The sequence below is a fragment of the Symphalangus syndactylus genome, chromosome 6 (assembly GCF_028878055.3).
Source record: "Symphalangus syndactylus isolate Jambi chromosome 6, NHGRI_mSymSyn1-v2.1_pri, whole genome shotgun sequence".
In the NCBI taxonomy this organism is placed as follows: domain Eukaryota; kingdom Metazoa; phylum Chordata; class Mammalia; order Primates; family Hylobatidae; genus Symphalangus; species Symphalangus syndactylus.
In genome coordinates, this window is record NC_072428.2 from 37,646,532 (window position 1) to 37,661,295 (window position 14,764).

At 40.1% G+C, this 14,764-nt stretch overlaps 1 protein-coding gene across 12 annotated transcripts in view; it reads left to right on the forward strand.

Annotated features, from left to right (window-relative positions):
* Positions 1 to 14,764, forward strand: part of UEVLD (UEV and lactate/malate dehyrogenase domains) — a 57,955-nt gene that overhangs the window by 4,749 nt on the left and 38,442 nt on the right. For 5 of the 12 annotated variants that reach the window (XM_055282195.2, XM_063641049.1, XM_055282201.2 and 2 more), the window contains 3 exons: positions 2,872 to 2,956; positions 6,257 to 6,322; positions 11,591 to 11,754. In XM_055282195.2, the coding sequence (XP_055138170.1) occupies positions 2,872 to 2,956; positions 6,257 to 6,322; positions 11,591 to 11,754 (315 nt within the window). Of the gene's footprint in view, positions 1 to 2,871; positions 2,957 to 6,256; positions 6,323 to 8,040; positions 8,099 to 11,590; positions 11,755 to 14,764 lie in introns of those variants that run through there. The other 7 variants (XM_055282196.2, XM_063641051.1, XM_063641048.1 and 4 more) reach the window with 5 other exon arrangements.

The following is a 14,764-nucleotide window of genomic DNA, read 5'->3' on the forward strand; positions in this document are numbered from 1 at the left end:
TTTTTTGAGACAGAGTCTCGCTCTGTCACTAGAGTGCAGTGAGGTGATCCCAGCTCATTGCAACCTCTGCCTCCCGGGTTCAAGTGATTCTCCTGCGTCAGCCTCCTGAGTAGCTGGGATTACAGGTGCATGCCAGCATGCCTGGCTAATTTTTGTATTTTTAGTCGAGACGGGATTTCACCATGTTGGCCTGTCTGTTCTCGAACTCCTGACCTCAAGTGATTTGCCTGCCTTGGCCTCCCAATGTGCTGGGATTACAGGCGTGAGCCACCATGCCTGGCTTAACCACTAATTTTCTATACTGTTCTAGACTCTAGGCTGAAATGTAGATTCAGCTTCTCCAGAGGCCTTTCTGTAACTTAGATGTTCTTTGTGTCAATTTGTAGTTTCCTGCCTGTACTTACTATTGTATACATATTTTATTATCTCACTTTTACATATGTTAATTGTAAGACCTTCATACACAGCTGTTGAAGTTTGTAGGCAGTAGAGCTATATCTTTTTTTTTTTTTTTTTTTTGAGACTGAGTCTCGCTCTTGTTGCCAGGCTGGAGTGCAATGGCACGATCTTGGCTCACTGCAACCTCCGCCTCCCGGGTTTAAGCGATTCTCCTGCCTCAGCCTCACAAGTAGCTGGGATTATAGGTGCCTGCCACCATGCCTGGCTAATTTTGTATTTTTAGTAGAGATGGGGTTTCACCATGTTGGTCAGGCTAGTCTGGAACTCCTGACCTCAGGTGATCCACCCACCTTAGCCTCCCAAAGTGCTGGGATTACAGGCGTGAGCCACCGCGCCCAGCAAGCTTTATCTTTTTTGCAGGTGAACAACTTAAGGCTCTGAGAGAGGAAACAGGATCCACTAGCAATCCTCTTCCATTTTCTCCCAAACTCCCACAATCCTAGGTATCCACTAGTATACTTTGTGTATCTATGTATTTGCCAGTTCGAGATATTGCATATACATGGAATCATAAAATATGTAGCCTTTGTGTCTCATTTCTTTTATTTTTACTTTTTCTTTTTTTTTTTTTTTCTGGGAAGCACAGTCTCTGGCCAAGACCAGAGGCAGCCACTGCCTGTGTCTAGTTTCTTTCACTTAGCATAGTGTTTTTAAGGTTTATCCATGTTGTAGCATATATTAGCACTTTATTCCTTTTTGCGGTTGAAATTTCATTTTATGGATATGCCACATTTTATTCATTCATTAGTTAATGGACATTTGAATTGTTTTCACTTTTTGGCTATTATTAATAATGCTGCTATGAACAATTGTATACAAGTTTTTGTGTAGATACCTGTTTTCATTTTTCTTGGGTGTATACCTAGAAGTGGAATTGCTTAGTCATGTGGTAACCCTGACTCTGTGTTTAGTCTTTTGAAGAACTACCAGGCTGTTTCCCAAAGTAGCTGCATCATTTTGCCACTGGCAGTGGTGTTATGTGTGAGAGTTCTGATTTCTTTACATCCTCTCAAACACTTGTTATTTTCTCCTTTTGATGATAGCCTGTCTTTTGATTATAGTATGAATCCGACAGCTGTTTTGTTCTTTTTCCTGATTGTTTTGGCTATTCTGGGTCCCTTGAATTTCCAAATGAGTTTTAGAGTCTGTAAATCTTTGCAAAAAAAAAAAAAAAAAAAAAAAAAGCCAGCTGGGATTTTGATAGGGATTGTGTTGAATCTGTTGAGGAAAATTGCCATCTTAACAATACTATCTTCAAGTCCATGAACAAGGGATGCTTTCCATTCACTTTGGTCTATTTTATTTTTTTCAACAATGTTCTATAGTTTTCAGAGTCTAAGTTTTGTACCTTGTTAAATTTATTCCTAAATATTTTATTCTTTTTGATGCCATTGTAAAAGAAATTGTTGTCTCAAATCCATTTTCAGAATGGTAAGCTCTTAATATACTTATTTTCTTTCATTTAAACCTAACCACTAGTGTAAGAGGTAAGTATTATTTATTTTTGTGGATGAGAAAATAAGCTTAAAGAATTTAAATGATTTTGCCCACAAGACAGCCAAGTCAGTATCTCTGAGAAGACATCTGGATAAATGAAGAGGCAGTTCACACACCTGACTACAAAACCTCGCATGCTTTTGTTTTCCATTTGAAACCCAGGATGCAGTGCCAGGAAAGTGGGAGGGGAAAGTCGAGGTGTCTCAAGTGAATGAGCCATGCCAAAAAGACGGTTGGATCCTGCATAGTGGTGAGAGGGGTGATTCATTCTGCCTCATCTTTTAAGCTGTCTGGAGGTATTTGGAGGCAGTTTGATTTAGAGATTAAAGACTCTGGTCCTGGATTTGAGCTTGGGCTTCACTATTTAACTTGCTATATGACTCGGCAAGTTACTTTGATTCTCTAGCTTTCATTTTCTTCTCCTGCTCCTATAGAGCAGTTGTAAAGCCCTACCTACCTGGTAGGGTTGTTGTTAAAAAGATTAAATCAAATGCCATTCTTGTTTGCAGAGCTCAGGGCCTACCACACGGTAAATTGTCAATTAAATATTAACTGCAGGCCGGGCGTGGTGGCTCACGCCTGTAACCACAGCACTTTGGGAGGCCGAGGCAGGCAGATCACGAGGTCAGGAGTTTGAGACCAGCCTGACCAACATGGCGAAACCCTGCCTCTACTAAAAATACAAAAAATTAGCCAGGCATGGTGGCATGCGCCTGTAATCCCAGCAACTCAGGAGGCTGAGGCAAGAGAATCACTTAAACTCAGGAGACAGAGGTTGCAGTGAGCTGAGATCCCACCACTGCATTCCAGCCTGGGCAACAGAGTGAGACTCCATCTCAAAAAAATAAAGTTAACTGCAATTGTTCTTTTGCTTATAGCTTTATTCTTACTCCATGCTTATTTTTCTCTTTTCAGTACAAGTTCAGGGACCTAACTGTGGAAGAACTAAAGAATGTAAATGTATTTTTCCCACATTTCAAATATTCCATGGACACCTATGGTAAGAATCATATCCTCTAGTTTAAATGCTGCATTATTTGAACTACTAATTTTTGGTCCTAAAGAGCTGCAAAATTGTAATTTCTCTTTTTCTCTTTTATCCTCTGATTTTCAGCTATACTTTATGACCTGCAATTTCTGAGAAAGCTTAAATTAATACATTATATCTTGTATTAGTTTTCTATTGCTGCTGTAACAAACTACCACAAACTTAGTGGCTTTAAAAAACACATTTACTGTGTTATAATTCTGTAGGCAAGAAGTCCAGCACAAATTTCTATAGCTTAGAAAGTGAACTACAGGTTTGACTTGGCTAAAATCCAGGTGTCAACTGCCTTTGTTTCTGGAGGCTCTGGGAGATAATGTTTCCTTGCCTTTTTCAGTTTCTAGAGGTCACCCACATTCCTGGGCTCTTGGTCTCCTTTCTCCATCTTCAAAGCCAGCAGTATTGCATGTCTCTAACCATTCTTCTATAGTCAAATCACCCTCTGACCACAGCTGGGAAAGATTCTCTGCTTTTAAGGACCAATGTGATTAGATTAGACCCACCCCAGTAATACAGGATAATTTCTTCATCTCAGACTCCTTAATTCTTTTAAGGCTAGCCAAGTGATCAGAGTCACTAATCACATCTAAAAAATCCCTTTGCCAAGTAAGGTGACATATTCACAGGTTCCAAGGGTTGGATATGGACATCTTTAGAGGACCTTTATTCGGCCTATCATATATATATGGTTGATTCTAAATTATTAACAGTTTTAGTTATCCTGTTCACTGAATAGTAAGAATTTGGTTTTCTAAGAAATATTTTACTTTATTATCTTTATCTTTCTTTTTTTTTTTTTGAGACGGAGTCTTGCTCTGTCGCCCAGGCTGGAGTGCAGTGGCACGATCTCGGCTCACTGCAACCTCTGCCTCCTATGTTCAAGCAATTCTCCTGCCTCAGCCTTCCAAGTAGCTGGGATTACAGGCACCCACCACCATGCCCGGCTAATTTTCTTGTATTTTTAGTAGATATGGGGTTTCACCATGTTGGCCAGTCTGGTCTCGAATTCCTGACCTCAATTGATACATCCACCTCAGCCTCCCAAAGTGCTGGGATTACAGGCGTGAGCCACTGTGCCCGGCCATGGGCTCTTTTATGAAGATACTAATCTCATTCACGAGGGCCCAAAGGCCCTCCTCCAAGGTAGTTTGATTGTTTGAAGCCAGAGATAGTGTTTCCTATACTCAATCCTGACATTAGGGCATTGATTCTCTATCAGTGTGTCCCAGTTATTGATGGGAACGTTGAAATTTCAGAGATATGAATGTTGAAAAAAGGTTGAGAATAATGGAATTGGAGAAACCAAAGAAGGTAATTACTGATCTAACAGGTTGCTTTAGAAAGCAATGCTGGCACTTTTTCTTCTGATTCTAAAAGTGACTATAACTGATTTTGTTACATGTGATAATGTTTTTTTGTTTGTTTGTTTTTTGTTTTTTGGTTTGTTTTAGCAGGAGACCGGAGGTTGGTTGGTTGGTTGGTTTGTTGAGGCGTAGTCACTGTCTTTTGCCCAGGCTGAAGTGCAGTGGCACGATCTCAGCTCACTGCAACCTCCCCCTCCCGGGTTCATGCAATTCTCGTGCGTCAGTCTCTCCAGTAGCTGGAACTACAGGTGCATGCCACCATGCCCTGCTAATTTTTGTATTTTTAGTAGAGATGAGGTTTCACCATGTTGGCCAGGCTGGTCTCGAACTCCTGACCTCAAGTGATCCATCCACCTTGGCCTCCCAAAGTGCTGGGATTACAGGCATGAGCCACTGTGCCAGACCTGGAATTTTACTGTTACTCAAATCAGTCGCCCCGAGCATTGTGAGAACAGTTTTTAATGACAGCTTGGTGGGTAGGGGGAAGCCAGTGAGCCAGGAGTGCTGATTGGTTAGGTAGAAGATGAAATCATGGGAAGTTGAAGTTGTCCTCTTGCTCTAGGTCACTTCCCGGATTGGGGCCACAAGATCAGATCAGCCAGTTTATCAATCTGGGTGGTGCCAGCTGATCCATCAAGTGTAGGGCCTGCAAAATATCTCAAGCACTGATCTTAGGAGCAGTTTAGGGAGGACCAGAATCTTGTAAGCCTCCAGGTGCATGATTACTAAACCAGAATTTTTATTTTATTTTACTTTATTTACTTATTTATTTTTTTGAGATGGAGTCTCGCTCTGTTGCCCAGGCTGGAGTACAGTGGTGTGATCTTGGCTCACTGCAACCTCTGCCTCCTGGCTTCAAGTTATTCTCCTGTCTCAGCCTCCTGAGTAGCTGGGAACCACCACACCCGGCTGATAGAGATGGGGTTTCATCATGTTGCCCAAGCTGGTCTTGAACTTCTGACCTCAAGTAATCCACCTGCCTCAGCCTCCCAAAGTGCTGGGATTACAGGTGTGAGCCACCGCGCCTGGCCATAAACCATAATTTTTAATTTTGTGCCTAATTTTTTAGTCTTACAAAGGCAGTCTAGTCCCCAGGCAAGAAGGAAGTTTGTTTTGGGAAAGGGCTATAATTGTCTTTGTTTTAAACTATAAATTATAAATTAAGTTCTTCCCAAAGTGAGTTCAGCCTATGCCCAGGAAGGAACAAGGACAGCTTAAAGGTTAGAAGGAAGACAGAGTTGGTTAGGTTAGATCTTTTTCGCTGTCTCAGTCATAATTTTGCAAAGGCAATTTCAACCCCTCCCTTTGGACTTTTAAAACACTTTAATCTTAAGGTGTTGGCTAATGAAAATGGGAAAAGGCCGTCGATCACTCTGGCTTCTTCCTGCTGACAGGGGGCGTAGTGGAGGTAGATGTTGACACCGAGGTGAGAGGAGTGGAACTGCTTTGCAACTGACATGTGACAATTACTTAATAATGACCCCACATATTATAGTACTTCTTAAAAGTTTTCAAATTCTCTCATTTGATCCTTATGACAACTTTGTAAGGCAGTCTTATTATCTTTATTTTATAGATGATAAAACTGAAGATCAAAGATGATTAAAGTCACCAAAAGTCATATTCCTCTAAGTGGGGAAGGTGGCCCTAGAACTTGGAGTTTCAGTAGCAAAGTCCTGTATTCTTTCAGCTACCCTTACTGCTTTCTAAGTAAACAACATCTAGTCATTTCCTCTTGTTGACAGATTTACTGATTCCTAGATTATGTTTAGAGATTGTGTGTGTATTTGTGTGTGTATTCATGAGCACACACACGTGCACACTTACATACTTTACTACAGTTCTTTCTGTTTCTGATTGCACATTTTGGGACTTTTTTTTTTTCTTCTAGTTTTTAAGGATAGTTCTCAGAAAGACCTGCTGAATTTTACTGGCACAATTCCTGTGATGTATCAGGGTAAGTGTGGAAGTTGAAAAAATGTGTGAGTTTTCTAAAAGAGCAGTTCATTTAATAACTTAAATTTGTTTATGCCATAACATTCTTAAAGTATTGTTACAGATATATGACCTATACAGAACCTTACTGGGTCTGTTCCAGTCAAGGAAAGCCTATATTAATCTCAACAAGTTCAGTTCAATTCAACAAATACTTACTGTCAACTAGATAAATCAAAAGAATAGCGTAACTTCGATCTCTTAAAAAGAGTTCAGCATTGTATAATGAGAATACATTGCCCAAAAGACACTAGGAAGCTGCATTTGGGGGGACTTCTTTCAAAGTAGGTGCTTCTTTGTGGTAGCTCCTGAATTATCACAAACTCCCTACTACTGCTACTCTGGAAGGCTCCAGGGTACAAAGGAAAGCAAAACAGACATAGGCCTGCCCTTGGGGAGAGTTACTTTTTTCTTCATTACATCTATATTTTGTTCCCCCCCTTTCCTCTCTATGTGATATAGCATTATCTCCATTCCATAGGTGAAACCGAATCTTAGCCTGGTCTGATTTACCTAAGATCACACAGCTGGTGTTAGCCTGAAACTCAGACTCCAACAAGAAAATTTTACAACACAGAGGCCATTAAAGCCCAAAGAAAGGAACACATTTTAGAGTGACCTATCAGTTTAGAATAGCTAAGTGTTTGCCCAAAAATAAAGGAAAACAAATCACTGACTTTTCTTATACTTAACTCTTCCCATTTTTCCAGACCTACTTCTCCTGTGTTCATCAAGGACTAACCTTTCAGATAAGAATCACAAGAGGTTACTTATATATAGTATGATTTTAAGAACACCAGTGAATCTTTGTTTCCAAATATTTATTTGAAGTGGTGCCTGAAATTTCACCATTAGAAATTCACTGTTCTTGCCAGGTGTGGTGGCTCATGCCTGTAATCCCAGCACTTTGGGAGGCCTAGATGGGCAGATCACTTGAGGTCAGGAGTTCAAGACCAGCCCGGCCAACGTGATGAAATCCCATCTCTACTAAAAATACAAAAATTAGGCCTGATGGCACGCGCCTGTAATCCCAGCTACTCAGAAGGCTGAGGCAGGGGAATCTCTTGAACTTGGGAGATGGAGGTTGCAGTGAGCGAGATTGTGCCACTGCACTCCAGCCTGGGTGACAGAGTGAGACTCAGTCTCAATAAAAAAAAAGTTCACTGTTCTTTTGAAATGCAAATAATCCCAGGAAGAATAACATCCATAATCACTAATACACAGTTATGTGCTTAAAGGACATTTTTGGTATTTGTTGAATAGTTGAGTTAGTTTGATTATTGACTGAAGGGCTTAGGAATAAGTGGCTTACTGGGGCATTTGAAACAGAAGATACACTGAAAGGGGGGTTGAGAAAGATCTGGAAACCAAATAGGGAGAGAACAGCGTACTCTGATCTCTTAAAAAGAGTTCAGCATTGTACAATGAGAATACATTGCCCAAAAGACACTAGGAAGCTGCATTTGGGGGGACTTCTTTTAAAGTAGGTGCTTCTTTGTGGTAGCTCCTGGATTATCACAAACCCCCTTAATTCCCCACTCCCCACCCCCAGTCATGACTTGTTGCTAGAGATGCACTCATGTTTTGTTCTGCTTCTGTGTATGTCCCACCATGATACCTCCTTTTGCAATAGCAGGCACTCAGGAAATGTGTAGGAATTCATTTTGTTTTTATGCCTAGGAGAATGGATGGAGACGAATGCAGCTAGCCAGGGGATCCATGCAGAGATTGCAGTGAGGTAGGCAGAACAGGCATAGAGTTGATTTTTCTTTTCTTTCCTTGCTTTTCCCTGCCAAGCTTTCAGACTGTTCCTGGCTGCGTAGAAGATTTTACTCAGACCTGTTCCCCTTAAGTTCTATTCTGAATTTATCTTGGTTAGATGTTGAAAAGAAAGGTAAGGGAAGGGTATTAGGGAAAGGAGGAAGGGAGAGGAAGAGGGAAGGAAACTGATTAAGGTGATTCATTCTGAGAGATAAAGGCCAATTCTTAACCCACCCCAGTGTTTTCAAGGGTAGTTGCATATTAACAGAGGAGCTTGTGAATTTAAATGAATTACTGCTTAGTAGCATTTCCATTTCTAATACAGAGTAGGGAGGTAACATGAGGGCAGAAAGGTTATCTTAATACCATTGGTAAAATCCCGCTGATTGGCACTATGCCTGTCCTGCAGTCATTGAGTTATGTCATTGATTCTTATGCTGGGGTCTTCCTCAGGTGCTCCCCCCACCTTTTTTTTCTGCATTACACTTTTCCTTTGCTTTGGAATTATATCAACTCAATGTGAATGCATACTAATTATTTCCTGCTGGTCAGAAGGTCAGAATGTACATTATCTTTCTCATCTGTAAAATGGGCCAATAGTAGAGCCCGCCTCAGAGTTGTACGGCTTAAATGAATTACAGTAAGTAAAGCTCTTGGCATAGTGCCTGGCATATAGTGTGTGCCAGTATATGCTCAGTAAATGTGGCCATTATTATTTGTCTGCCTTTATTTTATTTATTTATTTATTTTTTGGTGATGGAGTTTTGCTCTTGTTGCCCAGGCTGGAGTGCAATGGTATGATCTTGGCTCACTGCAACCTCCACCTCCTGGGTTCAAGCGATTCTCTTGCCTCAGTCTCCTGAGTAGCTGGGATTACAGGTGTACACCACCATGCCCGGCTAATTTTGTATTTTTAATAGAGATGGGGTTTCTGCATGTTGGTCAGGCTGGTCTTGAACTCCTGCCCTCTGGTGATCTGCCCGCCTCTGCCTCCCAAAGTGCTGGGATTACAGGCATGAGCCACCGCGCTCGGCCTTGTCTGCCTTTATTACTCTCTTTTAGTTAACTAGTTTTATTAGTGTAATGATTATACATGCTTATGCTAAAAAAACATTTAAACATTTGGGAAGGGATGAAGTGAAGCCTGTATCTATCCTCCCATCTACACGGAACTTCTGTTAATATTACTTTATGTTTACCTCTAGAAATTTTTGGTATTATTTCTTATACAGCCAACATTGTGTTAAGTCATAATGATACTTTTTCTTCAAACACTCATTTTTTAGAGATGTATGTAATCTTTTTTTTCTTTTACTTTTTTTTGAGACGGAGTCTCTCACTGTCGCCCAGGCTGGAGTGCAGTGGCGCGATCTTGGCTCACTGCAAACGTCGCTTCCCAGGTTCACGCCATTCTCCTGCCTCAGCCTTCTGAGGAGCTGGGATTACAGGCGCCCGCCACCACACCTGGCTAATTTTTTGTATTTTTAGTAGAGATGGGGTTTCACTGTGTTAGCCAGGATGGTCTCGATCTCCTGATCTCGTGATCTGCCCGCCTCGGCTTCCCAAAGTGCTGTGATTACAGATGTGAGCCACCACGCCTGGCCTCTTTTTTTTCTTCTAAGAGAGAGAGTGTTGCTCTGTTGCCTAGGCTAGAGTACAGTGGTGTGATCATAGCTAACTGTAACCTCAAATTTCTGGGCTCAAGCATTCTTCCTGCCTCAGCCTCCTGAGTAGCTAGGACTACAGATATGTGCTACCACACCAGGGTCTTGCGTTGTTGCCCAGGCTGGTCTTGAAGTCCTGGACTCAAGCTGTCCTCCCATTTTGGCCTACCAATATATCATCTTAATATCACACCTATCTAAACTTTGTTTACATCCAACTTAAGTTACGTTCTTCTGATATAATTCCTTTAAATCTGAGGACTTTTTATCAGGAGTTCGGACTCTTCAGTGCTGAATTACTAAAAGCTAGATGTGCAGGGTAGGAGTCAAGGTATTTGCTGATGGGAAAGAGGGAAGGAAGAAGAGACTAGTGAACTAGTGGTGAAATGTTACCATTTAGACACAGGAATCTGAGTCGCCAGGTGCTTTGCCAGTCATGGGCTGTTAAAATGCATGAATACTGCTGGGGAGGGGCATTGGTGGAGGCAGATCCTTGATCAACCAGGGGAATACCTTCAATAGACATTTTTTGTTTTGTTTTGTTTTTTGAGACAGAGTCTTGCGCTGTCACCCTGGCTTTAGTGCAGTGGCGCAATCTCGGCTCACTGCAACATCTGCCTCTTGGGTTCAAGCCATTCTCGTGCCTCAGCCTCCCAAGTGTGTGGGATTACAGGTGCTTGCCACCATGCCCGGTTAACTTTTTGAATTTTTAGTGGAGATGGGGTTTCACCATGTTGGTCAGGCTGGTCTCGAACTCCTGACCTCAAGTGGTCAACCCACCTCAAAAGTGCTGGGATTACAGGTGTGAGCCACCACGCCCGGCCTTCAATAGATATTTCTTTCCTTTTCTTTAATGTGTAGTGATTAATGTAGGAAGTGACTCCATCAGGATTTGGGCTGCCACTCTGGCTATATTAGTAAACATTTTTGAAAATTTGATTTTTTTTAAGAGGCAGGGTGGATGATTTAGCCATTGTTTTAATTAAACTTACTGAAGTGTTATACCAGTGATCTAATAGGAAAATATTTCCAATGTGAATGTGGATGAAATTGGGGGAATAGGCCTTGATTAACATTAATCCTTTATATGTAAACCTGACTAGACTACTCATTTCTTTTTTTTTTTTTTTTGAGACGGAATCTCGCTCTGTCGCCCAGGCTGGAGTGCAGTGGCGCAATCTCGGCTCACTGCAAGCTCCGCCTCCCGGGTTCACGCCGTTCTCCTGCCTCAGCCTCTCCCAGTAGCTGGGACTACAGGCGCCCGCCACCACGCCCGGCTAATTTTTTGTATTTTTAGTAGAGACGGGGTTTCACCGTGGTCTCGATCTGCTGACCTCGTGATCCGCCTGCCTCGGCCTCCCAAAGTGCTGGGATTACAAGCGTGAGCCACCGCACCTGGCCTTCATTTCTTTTCTTTTCTTTTTTCTTTTTTTTTTGAGACAGGGTCTCACTCCGTAACCCAAGCTGGAGTTCAGTGACACAATCATGGCTTACTTCAAACTTGACCTACCAGGCTCAAGTCATCCGCCCATCTCAGCCTCCCCGATAACTGGGACTATAAGTGTGTGCCACCGCACCCAGCTAATTTTAAAATTTTTTTGTAGAGATGGGGTTCCTCCATGTTGTCTAGGCTGGTCTGAAACTCCTGGGCTCATGCAATCTGCTCACCTCAGCCTCCCAAAGTGCTGGGATTACAGGCTTCAGCCATCACCCCAGCCTACTCATTTCTTAAAATGCCGCCTAGCTATATTATAATGTGTGTGCTTTATTATTGTTTGAAGCTATGTTTCTTTTGTCTCAAATAGGTAATACATATAACATACCAATTCGTTTCTGGATTTTGGATTCTCACCCTTTCGCTCCCCCTATTTGCTTCTTGAAGCCAACTGCAAATATGGGAATCTTAGTCGGAAAACATGTGGATGCTCAAGGCAGAATATATTTGCCCTATCTCCAAAACTGGAGCCATGTAAGATCAATTTGGATTTTCTACAGAAAGCTTTTTTTTTTTAAATACTTCTCATTGATTTTGCTGGTACAAATAAGTATGATACTGCATTTTCTTTCAATATTCTTCATGTGGTCTTTGGAAGTAATTTGAAATTGAGCTCTCTAGGGTTACCCAAGTCCCAGAACCCTGATGACAACTGCCTGTGCAAAGTTGCTCCCTTCAGGTTTTGGAGCCAACTGTTTGCTCCCTGTCTTTTTATAGTCATTTCCCACTTAAGAAAGTACAGGAGGAGCTACTAGCAAGTGATTGGGGCATTATTTCCAAGTCCCTTCCTGTTACAGATTTTTATATTTATTTGTAGTTTTGCCTGTTTTTGACTTTCATATAAGTTGAATCATACTGTATGTAATCTTTTGTGACATGCTTTGTTTTAACCAATATTAAGTTTTAAAAAGTCATCCACATTGATCTATATAACTGTAGTATTTGTTTTATGTCCTCATGTTATATAATTTTGTATTCTGCATTTTTCATTGACCCTTATATTGAGCATTTCTCCATGTTAAACCATTTTCAAAATACATGGTTTTTAATGGTTGCCTGATGATCCAGCATAAAGATATTGCGTATTGTATTTACAAATTGCCCTGTCGTAAGACATTTAATGATGAACATCTTTAAATGTAAATGTTTGTATATATCTAATATATCTTTGATAATTTCCTAATGATAAATCTCTTGGAGTAGAATTATTGGACCAAAGGTTTTCAATATTTTCAAGATTTTCTTATATATTACTAAATTGGCCTCCAAAAGGGTACACAAAATGATACATTTCTATAATCAGTAGAAATCAGTGTAGGAGGGTACCTATTTTACAGTACCTTTTCTCTAATAGAAGGTATTATTCTTAAAACAAACCTTTGCTTATCTTCTATACATTGGTTTAGACAGATGTATAGTATTCTCTCATTTTTGTAAATAATTAAAAATTTGTATAACAGGATAATTTATAATATGTTTATATGTACCCAGAAAGCTAGTAGGGCTGGAGGACAGGGGTATGTTGGAGTCCAGTGAGGTTGGAGTAAAGAATGCCTTAGGATTATCACTTCTTATTTTATAGACAGCTTATAAAAAGGTGTATAATTGTAGATGCATTTTACTTTGTTATATGGTTTTCTATATTTTTATATGGAAAACATTTAAAAAGAAGAAAAAAGAAATAGAAAAACAAAGGACATACTTCAGATTATCTATCAGTAGTAGGAGTTGACATTTTACTTTGTGAACATTTATGTTATTTGCATTACCTGATGATTTAAATAAGATTGCCAGTTAAATGTGATGAATGGGGCATAATAAAAATTTGTCAGTTGGAAGGACAAAAATGGATCTTACTCTTAATTTTCAGTTGTTTGGTTATTTGAGAAATTGAAATCATTTTCATTTACTTATCAATCATACGTTTCTTCCTTTTTGAATTGTGTTTCTCTCCTCCATCCATTGTTACACCCTTCTTTAAACAAAACAAAACAAAACTATCCTCGAGTAGTATTTTGACATTTGTACCATGTTGCAGGAATTCATGTATCCTGTTTCTTCTCTCTGGTTTTCATTGGCATCTTTTTTCATAATTTTGTTTGTTTAATATATCCTCGGGGATAGTCTTATAATCTAGTGAAAGTTGTGCTTAATTTTAGTTTAGACAGTTCTGATTTTATTTTACTGTTCTGAGCCTCTTTATCATAAGTTAAAACTAGTCTCTTTTTTTGAGACAGGATAATGCTGTCTTCACCCATGCTGGAGTGCAGTAGCACAATCATAGCTCACTGCACCCTCAAATTCCTGGGCTCAAGTGAGTTTCCCACCTCAGCCTTCTGAGTAGCTGAGACTACAAGCATGGTCTACCATGCCCTACTAATTTTTAAATTTTTTGTACAGACAGGATCTCCCTATGTTGTCCAGGCTGGTATTGAACTCCTGGGATCAAGGCATCCTCCCACCTCAGCCTCCTAAAGTGATGGGATTACAAGTGTGAGCCACAGTGCCCCCCCTTAAAACTAGTCTTAAAAAGACATTACATTATTTAAATTGCCCTATTTAAAAGTACTGCAGCACCATTAAGTTCCACATGCAGTTGGAATTATAATTATGTAGCATAATTATATAGAACTTTGGAGCTAGAAGGAATCTAGAGGTCATCTAGGCCGGGGATTGCAATTTCTCTAAGAGATTCAGAGGGCCACGTTAGGCCTATGGAATTTGTTTGAACAGCACAGTTCGTTTTGTTTTACCTTATTTTGTTTTGTTCTTAATGTAAATTTGAATGCCTGTTGGCATGCTGTTTCCAATTTGCCACAGTAACCGTCTCTTCAGATTTTCTTGTACTTGCCAGCTTCACACATTTAATGTTATCTGCTTGGTCCCCAGAGGTATTTGAATTCTTGGCCCTAATAGCCTCTTCTTACTTTATAAATAGTGAAACTCAGACTCTGAGAAATTAAGCACTTTTTAAATGAGCACACTACTAAATATCCATAAGAATAATAATAAACATCTGTTTTACACTCACGGCATATAGTTTGCATTCATTGACTCATTTATTGCTCGTAACAACCATTTGGGATTTATTATTCACATTGTGTTACTGATGACACTGAAGCTCAGAAAGGTTAGTGAATTTCATCAAGGTTGCTTAACCAATTACATTAAAACAATATAGTACCAGATTAGATAGTATTTTATCAGTGTTAATTTTCTGATTTGATAACAGTTAAAAGGAGAATGTCTTTTTCTTTTAGGAAATATACATTAAAGTCCTTAGGGGTAAAAGGACATCATGTTTGCAGTTTACTTGTTCAGTTTGTTCAGAAAAGAGAGAGAATAAACAAGCAAATGTGATCAAATGTTAACATTTGAGTAATCTAGGTGAAGAGTATATGTACTATTTTTGCAACTTTTCCGTAAGTCTGAAATTATTTCAAAATGAAAAGTTAAAAAAAGGAGAGTTCCTAAACCTAGGTAT